This window comes from Oncorhynchus mykiss, chromosome 5, assembly GCF_057628025.1.
Source record: "Oncorhynchus mykiss isolate SJ-2025 chromosome 5, ASM5762802v1, whole genome shotgun sequence".
Classification (NCBI taxonomy): Eukaryota; Metazoa; Chordata; class Actinopteri; order Salmoniformes; family Salmonidae; genus Oncorhynchus; species Oncorhynchus mykiss.
Window position 1 is genome coordinate 18055548 of NC_143026.1, and position 14453 is coordinate 18070000.

The window sequence follows — 14453 nt, forward strand, 5'->3', positions numbered from 1 at the left end:
TGTGAAGTAAATCAATAAGCTTTTTACTGTTGTTTACGAAGCATGTGACAAATAAAATTTGATTTTAGAAAAGATCTGTGATGTTGAAAGAGGTCTCAAAGGAGCATAGGTGGTTTAAAGGTTTATGTGTGTGTGCACATCTCAGTCACCATATCTCAACCCAATTGAACATTTATGGGAGACTCTGCGATAGCGTTGTCCACCACCATCAACAAAACACCAAATTATGGAATTTCTTGTTGCAGAATTGTGTCACATCCCTCCAATACAGTTCCAGACACTTGTAGAATCTATGCCAAGGCTCATTGAAGCAGCTCTGGCGGCTTGTGGTCCAACACCCTATTAAGACGCTTTCTGTTGGTTTTTCTTTTCTTTTGCCAGTTACCTGTATATTTCATGCACACGAAAGGTTTATCTTACAAGTACACCTTTTCACCTGTGACAAACAATTTTATTTTGTAGATTATAGGATGTTTACTGAGCTTACACTGACCCTCCATATATTAGTTGAGTATAGCTCCATCTTCTGGGCATATGCTATGCACAGCACTTCAGGTAGGGTTTACAGGGACTTAGGGCCACAGGGAATTTTTTGTTTCCACAAGAATCACACAAATGCCCTTAGGTTCCCTCATACTGGCAGGCCTATTTTATTTTAGGTTTTCAATAAACCGTCCAAATGATTACCAATGATGAAATACATATCAATGTTTTCTCCCCATCTCATTCATATTGCTTAAATAACAACACCACACGCCATGAAAGTGAAACCAAGCTATACAAAATCATTATAGTACCCATGCAGTGCGATACATTTAAAATTCTTTAAAAATAATATATATACAAATAATCAAAATCATTCATTACAAAAAAGCATGTCAGGTTCCACATGTCTCCTCACATCTGCTCTCCTTCAGTGCAGGATGTGATGGTCATCAGCTGATGTTTACAAGGTACTGAGAAACTCTTTGACCTGGATGACAAGCACATAACAAGCTGTTAGCACACAATGAATATGGATTAGCGTCAATGTAATTGGTGTGTCAGGTCAGTCTAAACATTTGATGTGGACACAATATGGAGCAAAGCTTAGACGTGCGAGAGGATGACAGTACTACCACTGGACAGGAAGTGCAGGAACAATTTACCTCAATGTGTGTGTGTGTGTGTTTTACTAATGGCTTTTTTTGATATCAGTTGTAGCATCTGTGTTTACCCTCAACATTCAATGGCTACATTAGCAGCTCTTCAGGCCTCATTTCCATAAATTAAACGTTGAGTGTGTGTGTGTCTGGGTGCGTATCTTTATCAACATCCCTCTACTAATAATTTGACTGTAGTCAGTGATAACAGGATGTTTTTCACTACTACCCTCCAAACAGCATGTTTCAAAAATACCAGCTAAATATAGTCACATCTAGATACTTCTGAAAGACACTGCTGCATTAAAAATAAGTACCAATTCCCATGAAAAACAAATGGGCTGTATTCTTACCTTTTCTACCATGTCCGCACCCTTGACCTGGTCAACTTTGAAATCTTCGTTAACATCTAGCGTCAGAATGGGCACGTTATTCAAATACTTATACTCCATGCTGTGGGTCAGGGCCAAGAGGGAATGGGACATACGGTTAGTGACAACAACGCAAGACACACACACACACACACACACACTGCTTATGCAATAAACTACATCTTTTTTTACTCAGGTCAGGCTTCTTAATGGTTGTTTCCTTGTTATTTAAAGGTTATTTCCTTTAAAGCCTGGATCTGCAGTTGCTTTTCACAACAGAAGCTGCTTGTGTTGAGAGAGAGAAAATAGAGTTTGATGGAAAAACAGCGGTTTGGCCCAGCCCTACTTTATTTCTTCACTCTCACAACAAAAGCATTGGGGCAGCTTCTGTTGTGAAAAACAACTGCGGATCTGAGCCCTGATCTGCAGTTTCCCCACACACTGCTTGTGTTGTGAGAGATACATTTTTTTGTTTGAGAGAAAACATGTGGGTTTTGTCCAGCCATAGCCGCTGGACTGGGCTTGGGGAAAGGTGCGTTTTTGCACTAAATCCCACCCACTCTAATGACCTTCATTGTCCCTCATATCCCCAAGCCAGCCCAGCGGCTATGGCTGGGCCAAAACCAATGCTTTTGTTCAAACTCTCACAACACAAGCAGTGGGGAGGCTTCTGTTGTAAAAAGCAACTGAGGGTTTAAGCAGAAATGGCTTTGTAAGGGAAGACATCCATCTTTGTAAGGAAATTCATAGCTCACAATAGACCTCAGAAACAAGCCTGTTTCCTGTCTCGTCCACCTTAATCTTGTTCCCACACTTCCACCCAAATGCATGAAGTCTGGTGGACCAACACATCAAACTTGGCCTTCGCTAGCCAATAGAGATTAATTGGTTTAATCTACCAGCCAATCATGTCCCAAAGCACCTTCCCCCTAACCCTCCCCCGTACACTAGCACACCTCAAGCACAGAGCCACGACTCAGTCGTGTGATTCCCTCAAATTAAATGAGTGTGTGTGGCTCTGTGCTTTACTCACTAGATCACTCCCATAGAATTTTATGGTCACTTCGACTAAGGCCAACTTTGAGTGGTTGATATCCCAGTCTTGCATGTGATGTGCGCAATAGCCTGGATACGAGGTTACATCCATCTATAAAATGTAAAGGTTTAAGCTTTTTATTTAATGCTCCTACACACACATGCGCAGACACACATCCCTGCCTCAACCCACTCCCTTCCTCCCTCACAATACCAACACTCCCTTCCTCCCTCACAATACCATCAACACTCCCTCCCTCACAATACCACCAACAGTCCCTCCCTTCCTCCCTCCCTCCCTCTCACCACATGGTTTTGTGCTGCAGCCAGCTCTCGTGTTTGAAGTGAAGTTTCTCCAGGTACTCCAGTGGAATGCCCTGCTCCTCCTCTCTGCCTCTCCGATGCAGCCTCTCCATGCATCTCTACACACACACACACACAAGGACCAGTGTAATTACATTTTTACCACACAGGTATAAGTGTACCTTAATTTAATGTTGTTTTTTTTCTTTTTAGCATGAGGTGTATTCCAGTAGGTTAAAAAAACAATAGGCTACACTATATAATCGACTACAATGTCATTTAAATGTTTTGTACGGTAAGTTCCTGATGAACATGTAGTGAGGTCAAATTAGTTGCTGACCTCTGGTGCGGCTCGGAGGTAGATGATGCCATCCAGCTCGATGTGTTTTCCAAACTGTTTATGGAGCCAGCCATGCCAGTCCTGGTAGATGGACCACTCTGTCTCGTTCAGACACTCACTCTCATACAGGTTTGCCGCAAAGATGTACCTGGAAACAGACCCAACAACAACAAAAATGTACCTGATTTCCCGTAGAGCATGGCGCTTGCAATGTCAGGGTTGTGGGTTCGATTCCCACGGGGGACCAGTATGAAAAAGGTAAGAAAATGTATGCACTCACTACAGTAAGTTTCTCTTGATATGAGCATCTGCTAAATGACTGAAATGAAACGGACACAACAACAACAAAGCTGTTTCTGGACACAGACACAACAAAGCTGTTCCTGGACACAGACACAACAAATCTGTTTCTGGACACAGACACAACAAATCTGTTTCTGGACACAGACACAACAAAGCTGTTCCTGGACACAACAAAGCTGTTCCTGGACACAGACACAACAAATCTGTTTCTGGACACAGACACAACAAAGCTGTTCCTGGACACAGACACAACAAATCTGTTTCTGGACACAGACACAACAAAGCTGTTCCTGGACACAGACACAACAAAGCTGTTCCTGGACACAGACACAACAAAGCTGTTCCTGGACACAGACACAACAACAACAAAGCTGTTCCTGGACACAGACACAACAACAACAAAGCTGTTCCTGGACACAGACACAACAACAACAAAGCTGTTCCTGGACACAGACACAACAACAACAAAGCTGTTCCTGGACACAGACACAACAACAACAAAGCTGTTCCTGGACACAGACACAACAACAACAAATCTGTTTCTGGACACAGACACAACAAAGCTGTTCCTGGACACAGACACAACAACAACAAAGCTGTTCCTGGACACAGACACAACAACAACAAAGCTGTTCCTGGACACAGACACAACAACAACAAATCTGTTTCTGGACACAGACACAACAAAGCTGTTCCTGGACACAGACACAACAACAACAAAGCTGTTCCTGGACACAGACACAACAACAACAAAGCTGTTCCTGGACACAGACACAACAACAACAAAGCTGTTCCTGGACACAGAAACAACAACAACAAAGATGTTCCTGGACACAGACACAACAACAACAAAGCAGTTCCTGGACACAGACAACAACAACAACAAAGCTGTTCCTGGACACAGACACAACAACAACAACAAAGCTGTTCCTGGACACAGACATAACAACAACAAAGATGTTCCCTGGACACAGACACAACAACAACAAAGCTGTTCCTGGACACAGACACAACAACAACAAAGCTGTTCCTGGACACAGACACAACAACAACAACAAAGCTTTTCCTGGACACAGACATAACAACAACAAAGATGTTCCCTGGACACAGACACAACAACAACAAAGCTGTTCCTGGACACAGACACAACAACAACAAAGCTGTTCCTGGACACAGACACAACAACAACAAAGCTGTTCCTGGACACAGACACAACAACAACAAAGCTGTTCCTGGACACAGACACAACAAAGCTGTTCCTGGACACAGACACAACAACAACAAAGCTGTTCCTGGACACAGACACAACAACAACAAAGCTGTTCCTGGACACAGACACAACAACAACAAAGCTGTTCCTGGACACAGACACACCAACAAAGCTGTTCCTGGACACAGACACAACAACAACAAAGATGTCCCTGGACACAGACACGACAACAACAAAGAGGTTCCTGGACACAGACACGCCAACAACAAAGATGTTCCTGGAAACAGACAACAACAACAAAGCTGTTCCTGGACACAGACAACAACAACAAAGCTGTTCCTGGACACAGACACAACAACAACAAAGCTGTTCCTGGACACAGACACAACAACAACAAAGCTGTTCCTGGACACAGACACAACAACAACAAAGCAGTTCCTGGACACAGACAACAACAACAACAAAGCTGTTCCTGGACACAGACACAACAACAACAAAGCTGTTCCTGGACACAGACACAACAACAACAAAGCTGTTCCTGGACACAGACACAACAACAACAACAACAAAGCTGTTCCTGGACACAGACACAACAACAACAACAACAAAGCTGTTCCTGGACACAGACACAACAACAACAAAGCTGTTCCTGGACACAGACACAACAACAACAAAGCTGTTCCTGGACACAGACACAACAACAACAAAGCTGTTCCTGGACACAGACACAACAACAACAAAGCTGTTCCTGGACACAGACACAACAACAACAAAGCTGTTCCTGGACACAGACACAACAACAACAAAGCTGTTCCTGGACACAGACACAACAACAACAAAGCTGTTCCTGGACACAGACACAACAACAACAAAGCTGTTCCTGGACACAGACACAACAACAACAAAGCTGTTCCTGGACACAGACACAACAACAACAAAGCTGTTCCTGGACACAGACACAACAACAACAAAGTTGTTCCTGGACACAGACACAACAACAACAAAGCTGTTCCTGGACACAGATACAACAACAACAAATCTGTTTCTGGACACAGACACAACAAAGCTGTTCCTGGACACAGACACAACAACAACAAAGCTGTTCCTGGACACAGACACACCAACAAAGCTGTTCCTTGACACAGACACAACAAAGATGTTCCTGGACACAGACACGCCAACAACAATGAGGTTCCTGGAAAATGACAATAACAACAAAGATGTTCCTGGACACAGACACACCAACAAAGCTGTTCCTTGACACAGACACAACAACAACAAAGCTGTTCCTGGACACAGACACACCAACAAAGCTGTTCCTGGACACAGACACAACAACAACAAAGATGTCCCTGGACACAGACACGACAACAACAAAGAGGTTCCTGGACACAGACACGCCAACAACAAAGATGTTCCTGGAAACAGACAACAACAACAAAGGACAGATGAGAGTGGTGTGCTTAGAAGCAATGTTAGAGAACTATTTCCTTGGAAAACCCTATCCTTGGTATCATATCTTAGACCCTATCCTTGGCATCCAATCGAAGATGACATGTAACGTTACCAAGGTTGACTCTCCTGGTGAGATGTCCTGTTCATCCATACCTGTCACTGTAGACGGAGCGCTCGAAGAACTGCACAGGGTTCTCTGCCTCTCTGAGCTTCCCATTGGTGGATTTCATCTGGGCGCGGACCCTGCTCATGCAAGCGTAGGTCTGGAAGGTGTAGGCCCATCTCTCTGGCTTCTCATACATCATCTGCAGCACGTTACTACCACTCTTCTGGGACATGGTCAGCTCCTGGGACAAAGAGGGGAAGGTGGGTTTAATACTGTGGCTAAGAGAGATACAGTACCATTAAATGTACTGTATACCCTTGCACATCAAATAATACCAAACACAGAAATACCACAGCAGTACAGTTATAATCAAAGAGTTATCACAGATATATTGTATTGTGTGTGTGTGTATATTCTGTAGCATCGCGCTGTAGGCTAACCACTACTGAGTGAACAGAGAGTGGTGCAAGGCTCTCTGTGTGTGTGTGTGTGTGTGTGTGTTTATCACAGGTGGTTGGTGGCACTTTTATTCGGGAGAAAGGGCTTGTGGTAATGGCTGAAGCGGAATAAGTGGAAGGGTATCAAATACATTGAACAAATGGTTTCCATGTGTTGAATCCATTCCATTTGCACCGTTCCAGCAATTATTATGAGCCGTCCTACCCTCAGCAGCCTCCAGTGGTGTGTATGTGTGTGTGTGGTTGGTTAGGTGGTCCAATCTGACCACAGGATACGGAATGTGTTTCCAGTTTGGTCACTGCACACATAACTCATCATTCAAAACCTCTCTTCAATTTCGGCATGGGTGTGGTCAGTGTAGAAATTAAGTAGCAATTTCCAGTGGTGGATAAAGTACCCAATTGTCATACTTCAGTAAAAGTAAAGATACCTTAATAGATAATGACTCAAGTAAAAGAGAAAGTCACCCAGTAAAATACTACTTGAGAAAAAATCTAAAAGTATTTGGTTTTAAACATAGAATTTTGATACTTAACTATGTAATTGCTAAAATATTATACTTAAAACTATAAGTAAAAGTATAAATAATTTCAAATTCCTTATATAGCCAGATGGCACCATTTTCTAGTTTTTTATTTATTTACGAATAGGCAGTGGCACACTCCAACATAATTTACAAACGAAGCATGTGTGTTTAGCGAGTCAGCCAGATCAGAGGCAGTATGGATGACCAGGGTTGTTCTCTTGATAAGTGCATGAATTTGACAATTTTTCTGTCCTGCTAAGCATTCAAAATGCAACGAGTACTTTTAGGTGTCAGGGAAAATGTATGTAGTAAAAAGTACATAATTTTAATTAGGAATGTTGTAAAGTAAAAGTTGTCAAAAATATAAATAGTAAAGTAAAGATACCCCAAAAAACAACTTCAGAAGTACTTTAAAATATATTTTACTTAAGTACTTTACACCACTGGCATTTCTCAATGAAAACATCCAAAGGTAGCGTGTCTGATTCTAATGGTGGTGGGAGTGTTGGGGATGGGCATAGTACTTATTCACCATGTGGTGTAACAATAATGTCAGAATACCTCTTGATATTACAGTGGACAAACCCAGCTGACTATGTAGAGTGAGGAACTGAAATAGTAGGACAGACATATTTGACATGATTGAACTGAAGATTGCGGTGGGGTGATGTATGTTGGGTGGGGCAGCCAGGGTGTAGTGGTGATCAGTAGTGGTGCCCTGCCCCGTCGCCATACTCAGCTGTTCAGGGTGGGGGCCATCTTTCCCCTGGGTGTCTATTCGAACAGACAGTGCAGAGTGGAACAGATGGCAGCTGCTGTATTATTCTAAACACAGCACATACTGTACACACACACTAGCCTAGGACAGTATGTACCGTATACAGGGGGATTTAGAATACCGTAATTTTTTTTTTAAAAATACAAATTTACAATAATTGGCTGTGGGGTTGCGTGCTATGCCAACGCTTAGAACTAACTATAAGTTAAAGTTGCACCACCAATTCCTTGTTGCTAAAACTCAAATAGTTAGCCGAATTTCAGTTTATGTGACAAAATAAGATAGTATAGTGTAGAGGAATCATTGTACCATCCAAACCGCTGTGAAATATACTTTCAATAACCAATAATATTGTTGTTTCAGCTGTTTGAAGCTGGTGTACAAACCAGAGAGTAAAAGATACAAAAACTAAACTTAAGAATGGGGAGTATAGAAATAGCGCACATAGAACAGATCTACAGCTTCTTAGACTTGCTTTCAAGTAGAATAATAGGTCTATAACTCATATTTCTATGTGAATTTGATCAAGTCACCCAAAAAGTTACATATTGCCACCTTAACTATCTACGATGTGCCAAATAAATTATCTCCAGCTCAGGAATCCAGCTATGCACTTGGTTTGCTAACTTGCTAGATATGTGGCTAGCTTGCAAGATCACACTTCTAGGTTACAGCAGAGAATCTGCCCACGGTAAATAAATACATTTGGAAAGAAATAGCGCCCCTTGTATGCACTGCCGGTAATACTGTATACTCCGGTATGATACAGGAACGGTATGAAGGTATTAACATCTCGATACCCCCAACCCAAACACACACACTCACTCTCAATGCACACTGTCATACTAAGGGCAGGCATGACACAGAGCTGTCTATCATGCCACGGAGCTATCACACACACAGAAAAATATGTATCGACACAACATTTACATTTTAAATGTCCGTACACCAGGGGTAGGCAACCCTGGTTCTGGAGTGACACAGGCACTTCATTTTTTTATTTAACTGACAAAGGAAGACCACAACTGTTACATTTACTGTTGAACTGTTGAATCATTAAACTGATCAATGAGCTCAGTTGGTCAGGTGTGGTGCCTAGTTAGAACAATACCCTGCATTACCTGTGGCACTCCGGGAAGAGGTTTGCTTACCCCTGCCATACACCCTGACTAGATCCTTACTAGCAGCTGTCCCATTATGACAACATTCAGGGTTCCTCTCTGACTGGTTTCATCAGTTAATTCCTCCAGGGATTAATGTTATCTAGGTTACATTCAAAATGGCACCCTATTCCCTAAATAGTACACTACTTACAGCACTATGGGCCCTGGTCAAAAGTAGAGCACCACATAGGGAATAGGGTGCCATTTGGGACGCATAACTAATCTAATTTCTGATGAATTCCTGGTGTTTGTAACTGGATAGAACTTTAAACCACTAGGGAGAGAGCGGATAAATAACACTCTCTTCCACTTATCTATAGGTCAGAAATATTCAGCCCTGATCCAGACATGTATGCATGAGACATGCAAGTAGTGGCCAATCTTACCATCTGAAGTTGAACTATTTGCATGGGTTAGTATGTATACCGTCTGTGTGTGTTCATTAATCACAGGTCAAAAGTTCGGTCAGATAAGCATACAGTACCTCAAACTCGCTGTGTTGTGTTTGTACATTGCACCACCTGGCGATGGGTTCGGGCACTACTTCCCAGTCTTTGCTCTGCTCTTCCAGAAGGCGCACGAATGTAGATTTGCCCGCCGCTGCGGAAATGATACTGAAGTCAGTTTCCATTTCTCCGACTGCTATACAATTTCAAGTTCAACCATATCAATATCTATTTACAATCTTTAAGGACATTTCAGGTGAAAATAACTACAATATTGTGACTACATCTCTCACTAGAATAACACGGAAGCCTTGGTGCGTGACATTAAACACATTGTCATAGTCATTTTATTTTAACCTTTACTTATCCTGCGCATCAGCTAGCTAACGTTACATTATTTTATTTAATCAACGCTTAGCGACAAGGCACGCTCTACGGTTAAACGTTTTAGTTACGAGCTAGCTAGGGACAGTATAGCAATTGTATTACTTTTAGCAATCCTACATCCAAGTTAGTGACCAGTTTAAACTAGCGTTACTTACCAATGTTGCCTTCTATTGAAATTCGTTTAGTCTTGTCCATAGTGTCGTTTAAGAGACTAGGACCTGCTCTCTTCGGCGGCGTGGGGGACATATTTTTATTTGATTTTTTAGATATGTGGTCTATTTGTCTTGAACTCGAAGGTTTCGTTTCAGCTGTCTGGACTGTAGTATCTTCAATTCAGATGCAATTGGTTCAGATGGCGCGTTGTGGCTGAAACTGGCGGCAACAGCTTAGTCACACTGTAAGCAGCCTATCATGGGAGGAGGGAGTCTGTGGTAGGAGGGAGATCGCCCCACCTACTATTTTACTGTTTGTTGCACCACTGGTTATAACGACCCTATTCAACAGATATTTGATTTAACCTTTATTTAACCAGGTAGGCTAGTTGCAACTGCGACCTGGCCAAGATAAAGCATAGCAGTGTGAACAGACAACACAGAGTTACACATGGAGTAAACAAGTCAATAACACAGTAGAAAAAAAATAGTCTATATACATTGTGTGCAAAAGGCATGAGGTAGGCAAATAATTACAATTTTGCAGATTAACACTGGAGTGATAAATGATCAAATGGTCAAGTACAGGTAGAGAGATACTGGTGTGCAAAAGAGCAGAAAAATAAATATAAACAGTATGGAGATGAGGTAGGTCAATTGGGTGGGCTATTTACCGATGGGTTAGCTGCTCAGATAGCAGATGTTTGAAGTTGGTGAGGGAGATAAAAGTCTCCAACTTCAGTGATTTTTGCAATTCGTTCCAGTCACAGGCAGCAGAGAACTGGAACGAAATGAGGTGTTGGCTTTAGGGATGACCAGTGAGATACACCTGCTGGAGCAGGTTGATCAATATGATTTGATCAACACGAGCCATAAACTACATGATACTATATAGGTCTACATTCTTCTCCAGAGAAGTGAGACTCAAGACAATCTGTTTAGGCTATTTTATCTCCCACAAAATGTAGACAAAGATAATCTGGTCAAAGAACACATTTATTTCCATCATAAACAGCATTCAGTATTGTACAGTTCAGTAACTTTCATCACCCTTAGCCAATTCATATTTACAACTCAGTCATCAGAATATACTCTTACAGCAAGGGGAATATACAGACAGGGGACCAAATTTAGCATGTGATGAACAAGCATTTTCTTGTTCTCAGAGAAGCATGGCAGATGGCTTTGTTACTTTACCACCTTCTGATCAACACAATCATGTTCATTTTCTAAAGCTGTGTCAAAATAACACATTGATATAAGTAAGAAGGAAATATGACATGGTGTAAAAGGGGGAAAAGAAACAACCTCTAAAAAGAGACCTAATAACATTCTTTAATATAGACTTTCCAGCTACCAAAATATGATATCAAAGCAAAATCCTGTCATTGTTGTATTTACAGTATGGATTTCATAGCAGAAGTTAGTTGTATCTCCATATCAAATCTTCCTGAAAAGATAGTATAAAATGGCATTTAAATATATTCCATTGTACTCATGTCTTACTGCATACTATAGTAGTAGGTCTATAGTTAAGTCCTATAACAGCAACGTGTCTCTGTACCAATATCTATCACTTTAAAACACCACTACCTCTGAATAACACACACAGAAAGAAAAGCATTTGCTCCCATCTGTATGAATGGAAAATAGTAAATTGTTTATACTTTGAAGAGTGGCATGACCATTATTGCATAGTAAACATTTTCATTTTGGATTCCATCCCTTTGCAGCACAGCAATACATTACTCAACAGAACTTACAAAAAGGCATAGGAAATCACACTATTGAAAGAAGCATACGCTGATAGCACTGAATGTGCTGTTATAGTTTACTACGTGGCTCATCACTTTAGTAACATTATATGGGAAAATAATGCAACAGAGCCTAAATGACGTAGTTCAGTAGTTTCTAAAAGAGACAGCATATTTGCCGTAAAGGAAAAACATTCAGGCAAAGAGGTCAGGAAACTGTTCAAAGTGCTTCATGGCTGGTAAGAAAGGGCAAGGGAACACCCCATCTTTGTTTATAAAAGTACAGTAACTATGGTAGCCTGAGTACCAGTCTGTTTGTGCTATCATGCCAACTCTCGGTCACTGATTGTCATGCCGAACCTGTTTGACTTGACAATGACAGCAATGGAGAAGGCAAGAGCACAAACAGATCTGGGACAAGGCAATAACTATGGTGCTCTTGGCCCCAAAGACAATATTTTACTTGTATACTGTATGTGGCCCATCAAATACAGCTTTTGCCATTACTGGTATTGTAACAGTTTAAACTACTGTAGTCGTATCTAGACCTGACTTGAAAACAGACTAAAAAAAAATGACCATATGTTGAGGCAACTTAAAACATGGACCCAAACCTCAGATCTAAATTTCTCCATTCATATTAAAGATTCTCTTTTATAGCTACATAAAAGTAACACTACAATGGGAATCTCAGAAAGCCAGTGAGGGCAAATATTCCCTTTGTAGCCACGAGAATGTTGTGCACTTCTTTTGTTGTTCTGTGGGAGAGTGAGTGTGAACTAGCCTCGTACTACCATCCTGAACTCGCAAGCTTACATAAATATGTTTGCCTTCACTGACATATTTATGTAGGATCACAAGATGAGGATGGTAGTACGAGGCTAAGCATGAACCATAAATCAGGCACTTCGAAATATCAACACTGTTTGATGGATTATACCAACTCTGTTTACAGTTTATCAATGGATGTTTGATGGGTTATATATCAACTCTTGTTTGGCGAGTTATGTGAACTCTATTGGGGTTTTGGTTAGCCCACAAGCCATTTAATCCTGTCATCTTATTATACCAAGACTAGGCAATGGGGTCATTTCTTCAACCTAATGTAAGGAGTTTTGTTGCAGTTATCACCAATGTGACCAATATGCTAAAATATTTGTACAATAATTATGTGGTCCTTTATTTCTTACATAGCCTCTATGTATGAAGGTGCCAACTATAGTGGTAGGTTTTGTAGAAGCATCTGATAAATATACACCAAATAGAGGAAGCTAATAAATACCAGTGATTTCAGTTTTGGGGATCGGTCCAAATTAATGCAACCATAATGAGCACATACCAGCTCAGACAGTAGTATAGTATTCCCTCATAGTCTAACCCCATTGCCTATGACAGTGTAAGACTCTTCCTTACTTACCTGGCTTTCTTGAGAACATTTCCCCAAAGTTAGCGTATGCTGTATACACATAGCCAGTGCAGGGCAGGGTAGAAGGGACATCTGTGCAAAAATAATAGTAGACTACCATAGAGTTAAAAGGATAAGTCAGTCTGGGTTTATCGGTCCTTGGTGGTCAGTTTATCAATCAGCTCCTGGAGAGGCACCAACTCCTTCCTGTCAATCAAGTTAAACTCCTGAAAGAGACAGAGGAAGACCTGGATTAAAGCAGGCGATTGCTACAGATTGGCAATGGATACATTGTAGATTGTAAAGCACTTTGAACATCTGGAAAAGCGCTACATAAACCCAATCAAGTGTTACCATCTTTATGTCTCAGTCCTGCCGTAAAAAGGGTCATTGCCTCTAGTTCTTGGTCGCATACACTGAGGATAGCCTGGCTGCCACTGTTTGAGTCAACATCAAATGAGCTAGCTGAAGCAGATATAAAAAGACTGGGAACCAGGTATTTCCATCTTTAACTTTGAAATGTAGCCTTGCCAGAACTACACCATAACCAATAAGGGGTAGGCCTACTGCTGAAATAATAGCCTTGGGAACCAGACTACATTGATAGTGGGCTCCGGTCCAGTACCTGAACAAAGAAGATGAAGTGTTTGAAGGAGGTGTTGAGGTGGGCCTCCTCCTGCAGCTGCATCACAGAGTCAAAGTGTTGGTGGTAGATGTGGGCGTGGACCCTGAACAGGCGTTTCAGGATGGTCTTGGCCACAGACATAAAGTTCCGTCTGAACGGGACACCTTGAGTGCAAAGGTACAAAGTATATAGATTTATCAGGGTATAAAACAACTAAAGATAAATGATGGTGTCGCTTCACTGGAAATGCAATAAAGACATGGTTATGGCGAAACATGATGGACATGAACTCATACCTATCTTAGATGGAAAGAGTGTCTCATCATCGAGCTGGTCCTGCACCCAGGTCATTAGGTAATCAATGTACTTGGGAGCTGAGCATTTGATCGGTTTCTTGATGTTGGTTCCATCTGCCCAATGATACTCATATCTACACACAAAAAAAGTTACATGAATAGCAATGTATTATTATGACATAGGCAGAAATGCAAGC

The 14453-nt window shown here is 41.5% G+C and overlaps 2 protein-coding genes across 2 annotated transcripts in view; both read right to left on the bottom strand.

Annotated features, from left to right (window-relative positions):
* Positions 1 to 435: 435 nt before the first annotated feature.
* dck (deoxycytidine kinase) lies at positions 436 to 10365 on the bottom strand. The gene is given in 7 exon segments (NM_001165138.2): positions 436 to 973; positions 1496 to 1595; positions 2855 to 2970; positions 3192 to 3339; positions 6313 to 6506; positions 9676 to 9791; positions 10180 to 10365. Coding segments are annotated over 7 exon segments (792 nt in total). The 5' UTR covers positions 10271 to 10365; the 3' UTR covers positions 436 to 946.
* Positions 10366 to 11154: 789 nt separating this feature from the next.
* Positions 11155 to 14453, bottom strand: part of LOC110523355 (MOB kinase activator 1B) — an 8874-nt gene continuing 5575 nt past the window's right edge. Inside the window, exons 4-6 of the mRNA XM_021601981.3 lie at positions 14257 to 14390; positions 13961 to 14124; positions 11155 to 13562 (exon numbers count right to left, since the gene is read on the bottom strand). Of these exons, the coding sequence (XP_021457656.2) occupies positions 13485 to 13562; positions 13961 to 14124; positions 14257 to 14390 (376 nt within the window). The 3' untranslated portion in view covers positions 11155 to 13484. The remainder of the gene's footprint in view (positions 13563 to 13960; positions 14125 to 14256; positions 14391 to 14453) is intronic.